This window comes from Mobula birostris, chromosome 17 (genome assembly GCF_030028105.1).
Source record: "Mobula birostris isolate sMobBir1 chromosome 17, sMobBir1.hap1, whole genome shotgun sequence".
Taxonomy (NCBI): Eukaryota; Metazoa; Chordata; class Chondrichthyes; order Myliobatiformes; family Myliobatidae; genus Mobula; species Mobula birostris.
In genome coordinates this window covers 15,827,414-15,847,707 of record NC_092386.1, presented here as the reverse complement: position 1 = coordinate 15,847,707, position 20,294 = coordinate 15,827,414, and the positions used below count along the sequence as shown (strand labels likewise).

The 20,294-nt window shown below is 44.2% G+C and overlaps 1 protein-coding gene across 1 annotated transcript in view; it reads right to left on the bottom strand.

Moving 5' to 3' along the window:
- LOC140211525 (endoplasmic reticulum aminopeptidase 2-like) overlaps nt 1-6,356 on the bottom strand; it is a 64,859-nt gene extending 58,503 nt beyond the window's left edge. Inside the window, exon 1 of the mRNA XM_072281314.1 lies at nt 5,860-6,356. Within this exon, the coding sequence (XP_072137415.1) occupies nt 5,860-6,356 (497 nt within the window). The remainder of the gene's footprint in view (nt 1-5,859) is intronic.
- Nucleotides 6,357-20,294: the final 13,938 nt, after the last annotated feature.

The following is a 20,294-nucleotide window of genomic DNA, read 5'->3' as shown; positions in this document are numbered from 1 at the left end:
CTGGTTGACAGAGGGAGTTAAACACTCATTTATTGACTCTGATTTCTCTAGAGGGCATGTAAATGCAAGTAGATGAGCAAGAGCAGAGAGAAAATTTGCAGCATTCAATTTTAAATCTCAGATTAGGGCAGCAAAGTAGCATAGTGGTTAGCACAACACTTTACAGGACAGGCAACCTGGGGTTGAATTGCTGTTGCTGCCAGTAGGAAGTTTGTACGTTCTCCCTGTGACCACATGGGTTTCCTCCCATAGTCCAAAGAGTTACCAGTTGGTAGGTTAATTGGTCATCGTAAATTGTCCCATGATTAGGCTAGGGTTAAATCAGAGGTTGGTGGGCAGCGCGTTTCGAAGGGTCAGAGGGGCCTATTCCACTTTGTATCTCTGTAAATAAATAATAAAACACATTCATGCACTTCACAGGAACATTACAGGAGACAGTCTAAGTCCCAAACATATTCTGAATTATGCGGGCAGATGAGCAAAAGCTAGGTTTAGATTTCAACGATACCTGAGAAGGAGGAAAAGGTGGAGGGGTAAGACGAGATGAAGTGAATTCCGGAGCTTAGAGTTTTGGTAGCAACAGCAGCCAATTTAAAATAGGTTATGCACAGACAACCCATTATTACAGTGCAAATTATTCCCATTTTAAGCACAAAAAATGAGAAAAGCTGCTTGGAGTTGATTATAAATTGAAGCAAGATAACATTGCTTAGGAATCTTATTACAAACTTTGTTGCAATAAAAGTACTCACCTGAAAATATTAGAAATAATAAGCACAAATGCTGCTGTTTTGGTGACATTCATCGGCAATGCACAGGATGGAAGTAGGCTGCAGAAAGTTGTAAACTCAGTCAGCTCCATCATGGGCACTAGCCTCCCCAGCATCCAGGACATCTTCAAGGAACAATGCCTCAAAAGGTAGCATCCATTATGAAGGATACCCATCACCCAGAACATGACTCTTCTCATTGATAGCATCAGGGAGGTGGTACAGGAGCCTAAAGCCATACACTCAATGACTCAGGAATTCTGATTCTGAATTAGTGGAAAAGTATTTCCTATGAAACCATCAACAAAATATAACTGGGAACTATGCATTTTGAGTACCTCAGACAGCATATTAGCAGTCATACATTGGTGGGTAACAGGTGTGCTTATCCTTTGTCTAGATTCCAAAGCAGAAGAAAACTTCTCATCGCATTTAGTGACATTTAATAATTATTCTTCAGATATCCTCAGTTGTTAGATTAAGGGTTATATTCAGCAGGAACCTGATTTTCGTGGGGTTAAACAGGGCCGGACTTTAGGCAGGGCTAGGCTGGGCTGCAGCCCAGGGGCCAGAGCTGCAGACGGGCCCAAAATAGGTAGCTATCATCACGGCGGACAAAAAAAATACGAGAGTGGAGCACAGAAAAGAAAAAAGAAACCAGAAAAAGTGGGCTGCGAGAAAGAAGCATTAAAAAAGACATTGAAATTGACAGAATTTTTTAAACCTGTTCTCGATGGTGCAGCAGTACCATTGCTCTTGTCACAGTCTGAGACCAGTGGACAAATGGAGACTTGTTCAACAGCTAGCGCGAGCACCAGCGTTAGCACAGGACCTCCGTCCTTGCCACAGTCAGCAGCTAACGTCGAAGAGGCAGAGAGCATGACTGTGGGATTCCCGACCATGGAGGCCTCCGAACAACCAAGTCAGGCCACCATTAACGTTAATGTTACCGCTACTGAGGATCCTTACAGCACTGATCCTGCTCGCTGGGAAAAGGAAATGTTAGATGATTCAGTCCGAGCACACTGGGCTAAGAAAGGGCCGGAGTCCTGCCACAATAAGGATGTGGATATCAAAGCTTCAGAATGAGTATACAAACAGCAGAGACGTTTTTTCCTCCAAATTTCACTTGAAACGCAAGCTTGCAAATGGTGAGTACATATCAAGGCAATGGCTCTTATATTCCCCTCCCACCGGCTGTGTTTTGTTTTGCATGCCGCATCTTCAGTGATGGTAACTGTCAGTCCATCTTTGAAACTGGCTTTAGCAACTGGAAACCTGCTGCTGAGTGCATAGGAGAGCATGAAAATAGCGAACACCACAGGAAAACGATACTGACCTACGTTACACTAGCGCCTGACAGCGGAACAATAGATACAGAACTGCAAAAACAGTTCGAGTCAGAGTGTGTCTACTGGACCGACGTATTGAGAAGAGTGGTGGCGGTTGTGGTCGAGAGGGGACTGGCTATCCGAGGCTGCAGTGACATATTTGGCAGGCCTGGTAACGACAACTACATGGGCATTCTAGAGGTAAAAAGTAAGTTTGACCCGTTTTTGAAGGCGCACATACAGAAATTTGGAAATGGAGGATCAGGCACCCCTTCATATCTTTCACCTAAAACGTGCTGAGGAGCTTATTGAGCTCATGAGCGATCGAGTTCTGTCATGTCAGAGATGGTCAGTGAAGTCAAAATGGCCAAATACTTTTCTATTAGCATCGATTCAAGCACAGATGTTGCACACGTAGATCAGTTCACATTCATTTTACGTTATGTGTCAACTGATGGAAACATTCAGGTGCGATTTTTACCCATTGAGGGCCCACAGGAGAGGATTTATGTGAGTCTGTGCTCAGTTTTAGGAGAGATGAACATTGACATAAGTGGCTGCAGGGGGCAGTGCTATGGCAATGCTGCAAATATGTCCGGTGCATACAAAGGCTTACAATCCCGCATCAAGGAAATCAACCATTTGCTGAGTGGGTTCCATCTGCAGCACACACATTGAATCTCGCTGGAATCAACAGTGTCAACTGTTGTGTTGAAACAGCTGATGCTGTCCTTCAAACTAAGAATCTGCATTACTTTCTGTCCTCCCTCTTAAGGCCTGTAAGTTTATAGCCTACTTATTGTACTAAACCAATGTCTTGGGCCACAGCTTTGAGATTTAGACCAGTACGACCTTTGCTCTTGTTCTTGCCTTTTTTTTGCTTGGTACAGCAGCATTTTACAGTGTCGGCAGGGGCCCATCAGGGCCTCCAGCCCAGGGGACCCGACCCCACTAAATCAGGCCCTGGGGTTAAATTATATAATTTAAATGAAAGAAAAAAGCACAGTAAAATATATTAATGCCAACAGAATTGACCTTTAAGTACAGTATACTTAGACAAGTTTGAATTGTAAATTAGTTTTTCCTGAATATTTTCAATTTTGAGTCTCCAAATAAAAATGGGAAGTATTTGTACAGCTGCAATATGTAGACCACTCTCTCAAATCCTTAGCTTCATTTACTATTAAAACAGTTTTGTACATATGCTAAGAATACTCTTGAATTGAGTATACCTTTCCCTTTCATCTGATAACTTATCAGAGAACAAAATATTAGTATATCTACAAAATATTTGTATATCTACATCAATTTTGCACTAATATTTAAATACAAAATTATTTTATGGTGTTTTGTTCCTATAAGATTATCTGGTCAAAGGAGGGACCCTCTTTCCACACCGTGAAATCTACAAACTGATGTGATGCTCACCCAATGGACGAACAAGAACCAGATTGACCATTTGATGATCAATGGTACATGGAGATGATCTATGCAGGATGCGAAGGTGGAGAGAGGGACAATGACACCACCTTGCTGTAGCAGTGACTGAACTCATGCTGAGAAGTGCTGGGACCAGAGCACAGGGACAAAGACAGTTTGATGTTGAGAAGCTCAAGGGTACCAGTGTGAGATCTGCCTTCACCATGCAGCTTAAGAACAGATTCCTTGCAAGACCTTGATGAGGATATGTCAGTAGACAAGATCAACACAATGTGGAATCGGATTGCCTCAGTCTTCAAGAGCAGCAAGGGAAGATACAGAGCTGGAAAGAAGAACAAAGAATGGATACAGCAGGAAACATGGACAGCCATAGGAAAAAAGATGGAAAATTGAAAGTAAGTGTTAGGTGCAGAGTAAACATGAGTTAAGGTGAAACTTCTAGCATATACTGAAGCTAACAAGAAAGTGAGGAAACTTGTAAGAAAGGATAAGAAAGTCAACTTGAAAGACCTTGCAGAGGAGGCTGAAGCAGCAGCCAATTGAGGCGATCAGGGAAATACATACAAGATTTCAAAATTGGTATGCCGAAAGTTCAAGGCCAGATCCAGTGGTCCTATGCGAGATGATAACAGTCTTCTTTTGACAACTGAGAAAGAGCAAGAAGCATAATGGACAGAGTATTTCAGGGAATTACTGAAAAGACTACCACCAGTTGAAGAACCTGACATACAAGAGGCTGCATAGGACCTTGCTATCAACTCAGATCTACCCAAGCAGAGATTGTTACTGTGATTAAATCACTTAAAAAAAAAACAGCAAATCTCCAGGAAATAATTTGAATGCCGAACTGCTCAAAGCTGAACCAAAGGCTGCAGCAGCCATCCTGCAATCACTGTTTACTATAATCTGGGAACAGGAGCAGGTACCCAAGAACTAGACAAAGAGAGTTATTGTTAGGATCCCCAAGAAAGGAAAATTAAGTGATTGCAACAACTGGTGTGGCATACACTTTTGTCAGGAGCCAGTAAGATTTCCCCCAAGATCATTGTCCAACAGATTACAGATGCTGTCAGTGTGTGTTCGAGGATAGAGCAAACTGGCTTCAGGAAGAACAGAGGCTGTGTTGACCAGATTTTCACACTGCATATCATCACAGAACAGTGCACAGAGTGACAAAAACAATTGTTACATGGATTTCATGGATTTTGAAAAGGCTTTTGACAGCATCCACAGGGACAGCCTCTGGCAAATTCTCAGATCATATAGGGTCCCTTTCAACACAGTCCAGCTTATACAGAGTTTCTATGCTAAATTCACCTGCACAGTTGAGGACCACAATCTGAACTTGGACGTCAAGACAAGAATCAGGTAAGGATGTGTCATGTCAGTGATATTGTTTAACCTGGTAATTGACTGGATTATAACACAAACAATGAAAGATAAGCGGAGAGGTATTAAGTGGACTCTATTCTCTACTTTAGAAGACCTTGACTTTGTGGATAATCTCGCATTACTATCACATATACACCAGCACATGCAAGAGAAAACAGCCCTGTGCACCTTTGGCGGATAGATTGGGACCCAGAGTCAGCCAGAGAAAGGCTGAGACCATGATCATCAATGTAGACTCTCCTCCTTCCTTGATGGCATATAACATTGACTTAACCAGCACTGGCAGCTTCACCTACCTGGGCAGCATTATCCACCAGTGCAGACGCAGCAAAGCTAGAAACCTCTTCAGATCAATGAGCAACATATGGGGATCAACCAAGTGTAGCGTCCACACTAGGGTGAAGCTGTACCTGAGCTGTCCACATTATTGTATTGGTCAGAATGCTGGCACATGGCAGAGAACAACCTCGCCAAGCTGTCATCATCCCACACTTTGAGTTTCTGGAAGATCCTCCATATTTTCTGGCCAGGAAGGATCTCCAACCACACCTTACTCCTTCAGTGTCATCAGGAGGACATGGCCAGAGTCATCATAAGGAAACTTTAGAGATGGATTGGGCACATGATGAGAAGAGAGGCCAACTCCATCATCAAGACCACACTTCACTGGATCCCCGAAGGGCAGAGAAAATGCAGGAGACCAAAGACAACTTGGCACCATATTGTAGAGGCAGAAATGAGAAATCTGAACCACACCTGGGGCCCAATAGAGAAGATAGCCTAAGGACAGACAGAGGAACATCTTTCATTGCTGCTCTAACCACCAGTGGCAGAATGGGATGTTATGTTGTAAGTAAGTACGTTGCTGTTACACATCACAATTAGAGTAACAAGTTTTTCTAAACTTAATTGTGTTATTGGCTTACCTTTTTTCCCCTTCATGTGTTTTATAACTAGTCTTATAAAAACCACTAAACCCATGTGATAGATTAGCAGTATAATAAATGTTAATGACGTATGTCTCTCCACTACTCAGAGGCTCAGCATTCTCCAGTGCTATTTGCTCAAAAGGTGGGTATTCTAAAATGTTCAAAGTGCTCTCCGGATATGTAACTCCATCCCTGGTTAATGCAATAGTTGCCCCACTGATACCCATGTGCTTGGCATGGAGGATGATGGTGCTGGTTTCTTTTCTGACAAGAACTTGTATCTTAGTTAATCCTGTGAAGTTTGAAGTGGTCAAATTTGGGTGTATCCGAAGATCGTAGTGGAGTGGAACGACCTTGTCAGGCAGCCTCATCTTGTTCCATGGGAACATCTGACCATTAGTGGCTGAAGGAAAGTCTTGATTTTCCTGGTCACCAAGGCACAATACGACCTGAATCAACACTCCAATAGTGGACAACATCATCTTGCACGGCATTCTCTGAACTGGGAAGGAATCAAATAATACAAGACATTAGAACATAGAACATAAAACATTCCAGCACAGTACAGACCTTTTGACCCATGATGTTATGACAATCTTTTAACCTACTCTAAGATTAATGTAACCCTTCCCTCTTACATATCCTCCATTTTTCTAACAACCCTGTGTCTATCTAAGAGTTTCTTCAATGTCCCTAAGCACCTGCCTCTACCAATATTCCTGGTAGCACAATCCATGCATCCACTGCTCTCTGTGTCAACAAATTACCTCTGACATCCCTCTATTATTTTCCAACAATCTCCTCAAAATTGCATTTCTATTTCCGCCCTGAAAAATGTTTCCAACTATCCAGTTGTCCTATACCTCCTATCATCTTGTACAGTTCTATCATGTCACATCTCATTCTCTTTCACTCCAAAGTGAAAAGCCCCAAATCACTCAATCTATCCTCATTAATCATTCCCTCTAGACCAGGCAGCATCCTGGCAAATCTACTCTGCACCCTCTGTAAAGCTTCCACATCTTTTTGACAATGAGACACCCAGATTGAACACAATATCCCCCAATTCAGTGTACAATGTGAACTAATTTGCGGCTTTATCTATCAACTAATAGGCATCTGACAGACACATGGAAAATGAGTAAACATTCCACTGCAATAAGTAGATTTTGCACTGTGTTTGAGATATCATCTTCCCATCCTAATCATCACAGCTGTTCAAATTGTTGTTCAAATCCTGTATGAAATGTTTTCCGAGCAACCATGAAGTAGAAACCTAATATATAAAAATAATCTCTTTGATTATGACTGCATCAGTCATTGAAATAGCTGCTTTGTTTTTTGCAGGAACTGCATAACAATGTTCAAAGTAAATTTATTCATAAAGTACATTAAGCACCTTATACAACCCCGAGATTCACTTTCTTGCATGTGTGCTCAGTAAATCCAATAACCATAATGGAATCAATGAATGACCACACCCACCAGTGTGGACAACTAACGTGTAATAGAAACCATGCAAATACAAAAGAAATAATAAATAAATAAACAAATATTGATGACATGAGATGAAGAGTCATTGAAAGTGAATCCATAGGCTGTGGGAACAGTTCAGTGATGGGGCAAGTGAAGTTGAGTGAAGTTATCCCTTCTGATTCAAGAGCTGGATGGTTGAGGGGTAATAACTGTTCCTGAACCCAGTGGTGAGTCCTGAGGCTGCTGTATCTTCCTTCTGGTGGTAGCAGTGAGGAGAGGGCATAACCTGGGTGGTGGGGACCCTGATGGTGGATGCTGCTTTCCTACAACAAGTAATGGACCCAGCAAAGTTAGAACAGTGACGTTTTGATATTGGTGGCTTGAGGAGAGGGTGCCTTCTATTCTCAGTGCATGTCCTGCCTCTTTTTATAGGCATCCGTTAGTCTTGTGAGACCATGGGTGCAGGCCTGGGCAAGGTTGTATGGAAGACCGGCAGTTGCCATGCTGCAAGTCTCCCCTCTCCACGCCACCGATGTTGTCCAAGGGAAGGGCATTAGGACCTATACAGCTTGGCACCGGTGTCGTCGCACAGCAATGTGTGGTTAAGTGCCTTGCTCAAGGACGCAACACGCTGCCTCAGCCAAGGCTCAAACTAGCGACCTTCAGATCACTAGACGAACGCCTTAACTTCTACATCCTGCCTCTACATTCCGAGAATCCTGAGTCTACATACCAAGCTTCTCTAGTCTACATTGAGCTTCTCTGGTATCCATTCCAAGCTTTTCAGTTCACAGTGTACCCAGTTTCCCAGCATTATGGTCCCGTGACTCAGGTCTGCATAACAAATAAGCGCTTCAAGCAAGCTTTTCAATTGATACATCATCCAAGTCAATAGTATAAATTCCGGAACAGCCCTACTCTAAAAGCTGATCCCTGGCTGGAGTGTGCAAATACACAAGTAAACCTATCAAGAGTATTTTTAACCCCTTGATGAAAGTCATGGTACAGACTGAGAAAATTGAACTTTCATGAAGCAAATTAAACACCCAGCTTAGCAATGAAAGAAACCTGTCCATGCTGTCTGAATCTATAAAATTGAGAATATATCCTAATTGTCTCCAGGAAAAATTGTGAAAGATAAAACACTGTGAACAAGAGTTGAAAAGGTTCCTTCTCTAGGTTTCAAGTTTCATGGTTTCAAGGCTTCCCAAGGACTTTTCTCTATGTCCCCAGGGTTTTCTTTTGCCGATCGTTTCCAAGGCTTGTTCTTCTTGTTCTTCTTCTTCTATTTCTGGCAGTTTAGATGCATCTAGGCGTACTACTGCCCTCCGCGGGATGTATAATTAATTATAATTCTGCTTGCAAATGCTGTATGCACTCATTAGATAGCAATGCTGCAGATTGTTTTAATTCCCAAATTCTGTCACGTGGTTTCCAAGTAATTGCATTGCCTCAATTACATTAATTTTATCTGAATCATTTGTAATTATCACATGCTTAACATTTAGAAATTGCTTTTTTCCAAGTCTATCTGCTATTTTCAAGTTTTCCTTTTCTTGAATCAAAGCCTGTGATTGTTTACTGAGATCTTGAAGTTCTTCCTCATTTGTTTCCATGTTTTCGTTTTATAATTCGAATGTAGATAATTCACTTTGCAACAAATTCCTTTTCCTTTTGTAACTTTGAAATAAGTTCCTCCATTTTTTAATCTGCTTTCCATGTCACTAAATTTTTGACAAGAAGCATCTTTTTTCAGAAACTGTCTCCTTTAAATGCAGTACTGCTTCATCCAACCTCTTTTCCAACTCACAGTTGTTCTTATTGAGTACTTTTATTTGTTGTTGGAGTTCTGCACATTTACCCTGGGTTTCAACCGTTTCTTGTACACATAAAATCTGAGGTTTCTCCTTAAGCTCTGATAAATATTTCGTAAATTCTTGACCATTTGCAATAAGACTCATCGTAAAATATATACTGCCATTAATATCCTGCCTCTCCTGCCTGTGAACCATTTGATCCTCCATTCAGCGCTTCTTCGACTGCTTCCCACCTAAGCCCTGTAATACCAAGATATTTTTCTGCAGACTTGACTATAATTTTAATTTTTTCGGTTCTTTTGTCTGTTTGTGCTGAACAGTTAATTGCATCTACCATAAATAATACGAAATCCTTTCTACTCATTATTAGTGTATCCTTATTTATCATATTACAACCCTCACAGTTCACCTGTTTATTATTCCCTGTATTTATTTGCTCAATGGCCTTCTCCTTTTCAGCGAATGCTTTCACTGCCTTTGCGTAATTGATCCCTTGAGTTACTTTTACATATTGTATCTCAGCTTCTTTCTTGCTATTAATGCACCCTCGATAAGCTGCACTGTGTTCCTCACCACAATTGCAGCATTTCAGCCTAGCTCCCGCCTCACATTTCCCGCATTCATGTTCTCCAGCGCATTTCCCACATCTTTGTTTCACTCTGCAGACCACCGCAATATGTCCGAATTTCTAACATTTAAAGCATCTTAAAGGCGGTGGTATATATATTCTGACCTCATAACACATATACCCTAAATAACCTTTAGTCCACAATCTCTCTTCAAAGTTAGTCATAATGGAAAGCGGCCAGTGAAGGAGTGGAGCTTTGAGGTTTTGACTCAAGAGGCTTTGACGAGAAGAGGCGGAGGACGAGCTTGTTCCCAGTTAGTCTTTACAATGCCTCCTGAGACGGTGATGTGCCTCTCATGTGAGATGTGGCAGTCTTGGAGGAACGCTCCTCTCCCACAGAGTCAAATCTGCCAGAAGTGCATGCGGCTGGGCGATCGGGAAGACCGTGTAAGGAATCTGGAGCAGCAGCTGAATGACCTTCGACTCATAAGGGAAAATGAGGCAGTCATAGATGAGAGCTACAGGGAGGTAGTCATATCTAGGCTGTCGGAAGCATGTCGTTGGGTGACAGAGGGGGGAAAGTGAAGGTGAGCAGACAGGTAGTGCAGAGCACCCCTGTAGCCATTCCCCTGAATAATAAGTTTACTGTCCTGGATACTGTTGGCAGGGACGACCGACCAGGTGTGAGCCACGGTGGCAGGGCCTCCAGCACTGAGTCTGACCCGGTGGTGCAGAAGGGTGGGACGGAGAAGAGGAGTGCTGTCGTCATTGGAGACTCTATAGTCAAGGGAGCAGACAGGAGATTTTGTGGATGTGAGGAGGACACCCACATGGTTTGTTGCCTCCCAGGTGCCAGGGTCCAGGATATCTCTGACTGGGTGCACGACATCCTGGTACGAGAGGGAAATCAACCAGAAGTCGTGATACATGTTGCTACCAATGACATAGGCAGGAAGAGGGATGAGGTCCTGAAGTGAGAGTTTTGGGAACTAGGCAGAAGGCTGAAGAACAGGACCTCGAGGGTGGCGTTCTCAGGATTGCTGCCAGTGCCACGTGACAGTGATGGTAAGAATTGGAGGAGATGGCAGTTGAATGCGTGGCTGAGGAGTTGGTGCAGGGAGCAGGATTTTAGATTTTTGGATCATTGGGATCTCTTCTGGGGAAGGTGGGACCTGTACAGATTGGATGGGTGGCACCTGAACTTGAGAGGGAGCAATATTCTTGCAGGGAGGTTTGCTAGCATGGTTCAGGAGGGTTTAAACTAATTTGCAAGGGGGATGGGACCCAGAGCGATAGAGCAGTGAAAGAAGTGCATGGAGTAAAGCCAGATCTAACATATAGAGAGGCTTTGAGGAAATAAACGGTGTAAAGACAGTAAGGTAGAAGGGCTGAAGTGTGTGTACCTCAATGCAAGAAGCATCAGGAACAAAGGTGATGAATTGAGAGCTTAGATACATACATGGAATTATGATGTAGTGGCCATTACAGAGACTTGGCTGGCACCAGGGCAGGAATGGATTCTCAATATTCCTGGATTTCAGTGCTTTAAAAGGGATGGGGGGGGGGAAAAGGGGAGGAGGGATGGCATTACTGGTCAGGGATACTATTACAGCTACAGAAAGGGTGGGTAATGTAGCAGGATCCTCTTTTGAGTCAGTATGGGTGGAAGTCAGGAACAGGAAGGGAGCAGTTACTCTATTGGGGGTATTCTATAGGCCCCCTGGTAGCAGCAGAGATACAGAGGAGCAGCTTGGGAGGCAGATTTTGGAAAGGTGCAAAAATAACAGGGTTTGTTATCATGGGTGACTTTAACTTCCCTAATATTGATTGGCACCTGATTAGTTCCAAGGGTTTAGATGGGGCAGAGTTTGTTAAGTGTGTCCAGGATGGATTCCTGTCACAGTATATGGACAGGCCGACCAGGGGGATTAACATACTAGATCTAGTACTAGGTAATGAACTGGGTCAGGTCACAGATCTCTCAGTGGGTGAGCATCTGGGGGACGGTGACCACTGCTCTCTGGCCTTTAGCATTATCATGGAAAAGGATAGAACCAGAGAGGACAGGAACATTTTTAATTGGGGAAGGGCAAATTATGAGGCTATAAGGCTAGAACTCGCGGGTATGAATTGGAATGATGTTTTTGCAGGGAAATGCACTATGGACATGTGGTCGATGTTTAGAGACCTCTTGCAGGATGTTAGGGATAAATTTGTCCCAGTGAGAAAGATAAAGAATGGTAGGGTGAAGGAACCATGGGTAACAAGTGAGGTGGAAAATCTAGTCAGCTGGAAGAAGGCAGCATACATAAGGTTTAGGAAGCAAGGATCAGATGGGTCTATTGAGGAATATGGGGAAGCAAGAAAGGAGCTTAAGAAGGGGCTGAGAAGAGCAAGAAGGGGGCATGAGAAGGCCTTGGTGAGTAGGGTAAAGGAAAACCCCAAGGCATTCTTCAATTATGTAAAGAAAAAAAGGATGACAGGAGTGAAGGTAGGACCGATTAGAGATAAAGGTGGGAAGATGTGCCTGGAGGATGTGGAAGTAAGCGAGGTCCTCAATGATTTCTTATCTTCAGTATTTACCAATGAGAGGGAACTTGATGATGGTGAGGACAATATGAGTGAGGTTGATGTTCTGGAGCATGTTGATATTAAGGGAGAGGAGGTGTTGGAGTTGTTAAAATACATTAGGATGGATAAGTCCCCGGGGCCTGACGGAATGTTCCCCAGGCTGCTCCACGAAGAGATTGCTGAGCCTCTGGCTAGGATCTTTATGTCCTCGTTGTCCACAGGAATGGTACCGGAGGATTGGAGGGAGGCGAGTGTTGTCCCCTTGTTCAAAAAAGGTAGTAGGGATAGTCCGGGTAATTATAGACCAGTGAGCCTTACGTCTGTGGTGGGAAAGCTGTTGGAAAAGATTCTTAGGGATAGGATCTATGGGCATTTAGAGAATCATGGTCTGATCAGGAACAGTCAGCATGGCTTTGTGAAGGGCAGATCATGTCTAACAAGCCTGATAGAGTGCTTTGAGAAGGTGACCAGGCATATAGATGAGGGTATTGCAGTGGATGTGATCTATATGGATTTTAGTAAGGCATTTGACAAGGTTCCACACACGGTAGGCTTATTCAGAAAGTCGGAAGGCATGGGATCCAGGGAAGTTTGGCCAGGTGGATTCAGAATTGGCTTGCCTGCAGAAGGCAGAGGGTTGTGGTGGAGGGAGTACATTCAGATTGGAGGATTGTGACTAGTGGTGTCCCACAAGGATCTGTTCTGGGACCTCTACTTTTCGTGATTTTTATTAACGACCCGGATGTGGGGTAGAAGGGTGGGTTGGCAAGTTTGCAGACGACACAAAGGTTGGTGGTGTTGTAGATAGCTAGAGGATTGTCGAAGATTGCAGAGAGACATTGATAGGATGCAGAAGTGGGCTGAGAAGTGGCAGATGGAGTTCAACCCGGAGAAGTGTGAGGTGGTACACTTTGGAAGAACAAACTCCAAGGCAGAGTACAAAGTAAATGGCAGGATACTTGGTAGTATGGAGGAGCAGAGGGATCTGGGGGTATATGTCAACAGATCCATGAAAGTTGCCTCACAGGTAGATAGGGTAGTTAAGAAAGCTTATGGGGTGTTAGCTTTCATAAGTCGAGGGATAGAGTTTAAGAATCGCGATGTAATGATGCAGCTCTATAAAACTCTGGTTAGGCCACACTTGGAGTACTGTGTTCAGTTCTGGTCACCTCACTATAGGAATGATGTGGAAGCATTGGAAAGGGTACAGAGGAGATTTACCAGGATGCTGCCTGGTTTAGAGAGTATGGATTATGATCAGAGATTAAGGGAGCTAGGGCTTTACTCTTTGAAGAGAAGAAAGATGAGAGGAGACATGATAGAGGTGTACAAGATAATAAGACGAATAGATAGAGTGGACAACCAGTGCCTCTTCCCCAGGGCACCACTGCTTAATACAAGAGGACATGGCTTTAAGGTAAGGGGTGGGAAGTTCAAGGGGGATATTAGAGGAAGGTTTTTTACTCAGACAGTGGTTGGTGCGTGGAATGCACTGCCTGAGTCAGTGGTGGAGGCAGATACACTAGTGAAGTTTAAAAGACTACTACACAGGTACATGGAGGAATTTAAGGTGGGGGATTACATGGGAGGCTGGGTTTGAGGGTCGGCACAACATTGTGGGGCGAAGGGCCTGTACTGTACTATTCTATGTTCTATAACCGATAAACTACCACACTTTTTTTCCGTTTCTTGTTATTTTCAAACGTTTGGCCTCAATAATTTTTGCTCCTTTTATGTTCTGTTTAATCTCATCCACAGTAACTTTTGTTGGTATCCCCAAAATAACTCCTCTAGTCTACTCTCTATTGTTGGGTATTGAGCATTGCACTTTTTTGCCATCTATTTTATTAATCATATCACTTTGCCTTGTTGAGCACTATCCCGACAAATCACTAATAGCGATCCATTTCATAAAATCTTTGCTCTTTTGACTTCGCCTATAAGTTTTTTGATTATCTTTGTCAAGTGAATCCGGTTCCATTCACCAAAAGACACCCCATCTTCGCTCAATTTATAGTTGCTTTAATCCCATCTTCTTTCCGTTGTTTTGCTATCCTATTTTGATTATCCCCTGACTCCTCAGAGTTTGACATCTCATACCTCTGTTTTCTTTTCTTACTCTTTCCACTCCATTCATCTTTCCCGCCATCCTCCGTCTCTCACTTCCATTATCCAGCAATTCATCCTGCATGATACTTTCTTTATCAACTCAGCAGTTGTGGCCTCCATGTTGTTTCACCTCCCAACTTAAAACTCCCAGGGGCAGTCTCCAAGGCTTGTTCAATGTGTTTAGGGTTTTTCAATGTCCTTCCCATCTCCAGGACTCCCTAGCCTTCCTCTAGGCCCTGCTTGAGGTTTCTTGGTCTCAGTTTGCTGGGGTTCCCAGGTCTCAGCCTCTGTGGATCCCCAAGTCTCCCTGCCTCTCGAGTTCCCCAGGTCTCCCGAGTCTTCCCTGGATCTCGCGTTTTCAGGACTTCCTGGGCCATCAAGTGCCAGCTGCAGGCAGAGGTGTCCTGTAGTGATGGCTTCAGACCTGTGCAGGGCAGCAGAGAGCATTGGGCGCTGGGATTTTTAAAGCACCTGAATTGGTTAATTGTTGCTTAAAAGCAGTTACTAATGGTTTAAGAGTTCTTTGTGGTTTTCTCAAGCTGCTCTCTCTTTGTAATGCAGTTTCCGGGTGCTTTCTGTTTAAGTTTGTTTTGATAAACTCAGGGATTTATTATTGAAGTAGATACCCAATTAGCTCCAATCTGGGAGTCCTTATTTTGAGAATGATTCCACTCACCGTGTCACTTGGTCGAGCTACCTCTGTATAAGCTCTTGTTTCTGTCTCTACATGGAAGTCTTTGGCTCCGATATTGGCAATGCACACAATGGCACTTATGTACCAGCATCACTGAAGGACATCTCGGACAAGTCCCTCATTTGGGACTTCCAGCGGACGCAAGTCTATGGCGCCTCAAGAGGGGTGGCCCTGTCACAACCACAGATTCGGCAGCACAGCAGTTTTGGCAATTGCGCTTGTGAATATGCACATGTCAGCTAATTATTATGTCTTTGTGATAGTATTTAACTCTATTCATTCCGTTGTACTGTTTTTCGAGACTTTAGGACATAGCTACGCTTCGTTGTCTGCATTCCGCCTTGCCTGAGCAACTGGACTGTCGAGTCAACTGACTCTGAAGACTAGCGGTACTTCTTTTATTCTTAGTTGTTCTTTTCAGCCGCAGAGTAGGCTTCGCTTTCCGGTTGAAATTTTTAGTTAACGACCCTGATTGGCCTAGCGTTTACTATTTTCTTTTCCTTTTAACATTTTTCGCATTAAAGTCTGTGAAATATCGACCCGCTTCAGTGTCTCTCCCTCACTCCGCACTTGGGCTGAATCCGAACCTGGTGACAGGATACTTTTGAGGCTAGTGTCCATGACGGAGCTGATTAATTTTACAACTCTCTGCAGCTTATTTTGATCCTGCACAGTGGCAGCAGCCCCCCCCGCCCATACCAGACAGTGATATAGCCAGTTAAAATGCACAGTATATCTGTAGAAATGTGTGAGTGTTTTTGGTCACATACCAAATCTCCTCAATCTTCTAGTGAAAAATAGGCTGCTCGACATCTTGGGTCCAAGCTAGGTCCTCAGAGATATTGATGCCCAGGAATTTGAAATTGCTCACTCTTTCCATTTCTAATCCCTCTATGAGGATTGGTTCGTGTTCCCTCATCTAACCCTTCCTGAAGTCCACAATCAGCTCTTTGGTCTTACTGATGTTGCGGGCAAGATGTTGCTGCGGCACCACTCCACTAGTTGGTATAATCCTACTCTGTACGCCCTCTCGTCACCATTGCGATTCTGCCAACAATGGTTGTATCTTCAGTAAATATGCAGATGTAGACATCCCACCTCTCCCGGGAGTCTCCCGCATATCGATAGCGGCTCACCGATGCCCGCAAATTATATACAATATCCCGGAAATCGAATTTTTAGAGAGGGAGAGGGGGGAAAATGAAAGAAAATGAATGAATCCTGCTTGATCTCTCTTTGTGCTAAGTAGACCTATCAGTTTTCTCTGTGGGCGGGCTTTACAGTCGACCTCACTCTCTCTTCCATATTCTATGAATTCAGTTACTGCCGTCTGTAATGACGCTGATATCATCTGGATAACTGCCGGTGATGAAGTACAAAAGCCTGACGAAGAAATTCCCAAGGCTGGCGGTGACAACCTGACTACGCGAGGCTGTCCTATACGGACGGGGCGCATTGGCGTCTTAAAGGGGATTAGAGCAGGGTTTAAATTGGAGCGAAATTCCAAAATCATCCGCTAAAACATCTTTAAAAACGCGCTCGCAGCAAGCAAATTCTTCGGGTTTTTTTTTCCTGAAACACTGCTACTTACAGGGACATCGAAGCCCATAAAGGGCCGGGTTTAAGCGCAGCCGTTTTCAGAAGAAAAACCGATTTTAATAAATACTCTGCCCCCACCGAGGTCTCGTCATTAGGACAGCGAACTGTTTACCTGTGCTGCGCACTTTATATGCATTTTGAGTTACACTTTATTAAATAATATGGTAATATATTGTTTTATGTGCTGTGCGTGATACATGTATCGTGGCTACACCGTAGTCCGGACAGAGATTGTTTGTGGACAATCAGCCAGATGACAATAAACTTGAAGATACAGAACTTCTAAATCACTCATTTAAAATCCCCCATTTCGATGTAAAAAAGTAAGTTCTGATCCCGACTATTGCAGGGTGTGTGAGTGTGAGAGACAGAGACAGAGACACTACGGACGTATATGCGATTGGGCATGATCGAATGGACGTTAAGCGGCGCACACCTGTAATAAGGATACACCTTATGCTTTTATTTCTTTTAGGGACCACAACATATTAGGGAGGCTAAGCGCAGGGAAGGCTGCTCAAGTATTTCACAGTTCTTTCCAGCAGAAAACCAAAGTCTGACCAGAGAAGGTCACTAGAGCTGAGGTGTACTTTACAACTTCCATCGTTGAGCATAACCTGCCATTCCAGGTGTGTAAGGACACGGGCAAGTTCTTCAGGAAAATGCTTCCTGATTCAGAAATAGCAAAAACCTATGCCTGCTCAGCAACCAAGGCAGCAGCTATTGTGAACTTGGCACATTAAGACAGAATTCATTAGTCGGCTGTCTCTCAAAACATTTGGAAACCTGGTGTCTTGCAAAATTAACAAATTCATTGACACAGACTGCTATGAGGTTGAGACCTCCCTGAAATGAGTTTTTGCAGGGTGGGGTGTCTGTTGAGCTGTGCCTAGCCACGCAGTCAGCGGGTGAAGCAGTGGGCTAAGCACACATCCCCGAGGAGCGCCAGTGTTGATTGTCAGCGAAGTGTAGATGTTATTTGCAAATTAGAGCTTCAGCACTATGCTAATCCGGTTTTTTTGATGGTCTAAAGGCAGTGTACGGACTGTAATTTAAACATCTTTTAGCAAATGATACATTTGGTTCGGCGCAAAATACAGCAGATGGTGGAATCAAGCAACAATCGATTTGCTGGAGGAATACAGCGAATCGAACAGCATCTGTGTGGGAAAAGAACTGCGCACACCCATGTTTCTGATTCAAACGCTGCAACAAAACTGGACCCAAATTTAGACAGAAAATACCAACAATTCCTCAGATTTTTTTTGTCAGTCAGACTGCATCTATGTGGGCAGAAAGAAACCATCGACGCAGGGTTTGGATACTAAACGTGACACAGACAATTCCTTTACTCTCACGGACGCTACTCGACCCGCTCAGGCCGTCCAGAAGATTGTTACACTAATTAAACCGAAGATACCTAATCCTGTTGTTTGATCCTGTTTTACAATCAATATATAAAGCACTTCAACCAGCGTGAAGTAACTTAAGCGTGAAGTAACTTAATTTCCAAACTTCCAAATTCTTAATTTCAGATCTATGCAGGTCGGAAAAAAAACTTGCAACCTTCTAACTTCCGCATTTGTCAGCAAGGGCGCTTAGCTACACAGCACAGATCCACCGTTAGTTTGTTCGATAACTAATATCGATCTTTTAACTTTCAATCGTATCGATAAGCCAATTAATTAGATTTTTTTTTACAAATTTGAGTTTATAAAAATGTCATTGTTCAGTAGCATCAGTTGAGGTAAAATTCCGACGGCTTCTAGATGTAAACATTATACCGTACCAACTACCGCTTCACTTACGATGACCAGCGCCCGTAAATCCCCGCCCGCCCGCCCGCCTTTTGCTCCTACCAGCCATCAGGATGTCGCCAGGAACGCTCGTATTTTCGACTTTGGCGTTTTGGTCACCCGGATATAAATAGCCTTTCTTAAATAAAACTCTTTTCTCTTGGGGTGGAGTTTGTTCGGTGTGTTCAGGAAGGTTTCTCGACTCTATAGGAGAAGACTTGACACAATAGGAGGAGAGGCTGTCCTTAATCTGAAGCTGGTCAGGTGTCAGATCTCACAGTGGGAGAGCTTTTTAGAGATAGTAATCATAATTCTATGTCCCTCACAATGGCATTGGAGAGAGATAGGAACAGACAAGGTAGAAAAGCGTTTAATTGGAGTAAGGAGAATTATGAGGCTATTAGGCAGACAATTGGAAGCTTAAATTGGGAACAGGTGTTCTCAAGGAAAAGTACGGAAGAAAGGTAAATGTTCAAGGGATATTTGTGTGGAGTTCCGCATAGGTCCGTTCCAACGAGGCAGGGACGTTATGGTCGTGCCATGGTCCGGATCGGGGTCCCTTTAAATTTACCTTGTTTATGTTACGATCCGGACCATTGCTTCCCTGTTTCCCTGTGTCCCTCGACTTTGGTGATTAGAGGCAATTAACGCTCCGGCTTTCAACCGTTCGGCGTGGGAGCGTCTGCAAAGTTATCAAAGGTACGGTATGTCAATGTTATCTGGCCGAAGCAAGTACCGGTAATTCGCCCTTCCTCACCGGAGCAATCTTGTCCAGTTACCTCACCGAAGCGAGCCTGCAAAGTTTCCTCATCAAGGTAGGTCTGTCAGTTAACCCGCCGGAGAGAATCAGGAGCCGTTGTCTACTGTTCCTGGGCCGAGTCCAGAGCTCGCCACCACCCGGAGGTTCCAAGTACCACGTCCTGGCTCCGGCGGCATCCAAGTACCACGGCCAAATCCAAGTCCTGGTGCTGGCGGTATCCGAGTGCCACGTCCAGTCCTGGCCGTCTGTGATTCCTGTCCTGCCCCCTCCCCCCCGTCTGAATCCCTTCTCTACCCCTCTCGCCTCTAGCCCTCGTCTGTACCTCCGTCTAGTTCTATCGCTGGAGCTAGATAGGAACTGTGTTCTTTGGTGTTTGCCTTGTCTTGTCCTCGCCTCTGTGGGGTAAGTCAGGCCGTCCTGCCGTTGCTCCGCGGGGGGGGGGGGGTCTTGTCTTGTCCTCGCCTCTGTGGGGTAAGTCAGGCCGTCTTGCCATTGCCCTGCAGGGGTCATGAGTCCCGGCCCTATGTCCTGTACCCATGTCCTGTACCCAAGGAGGGGTCCTGGCTCTCCATTCTGTGTATGTGTCCATGGTTACACGTACCTGCTCTCCCGAGACCGAGACTCTGTGTTCCCATGTTCCTCCTCTCTCTAGCCCATGTCATGTCCTTGCCTGATTCTGGGGTCCAAGACAGAGGCAAGATCCAGGTACTGGGTCCTTGCCCAGTCTCTGGCTCAGAGTCCATACCCTAGCCTCTTCATGTCTCCTCTAGTTCTGGGATCCAATTCCCAGTCCTAGCCCAGACCCCTAGTCCCAGCCTAGTAGTAGTCCTGAGTCCTTGTCCAGTTCACTACTCCCGCTCCTGCCTAGCTCTCCTGGTATCGAACAATAAACTAAATCTAAGTAACCTCACAAGATGTGTCTTGCATTTGGGTCCACCCTTGCTCCCAATGCCCCTGCCCATTGTGACAGGTAGGGTGCAGGAACCGTGGTGTACAAAGGCCGTAATAAATCTAGTCAAGAAGAAAAGAAAAGCTTACAAAA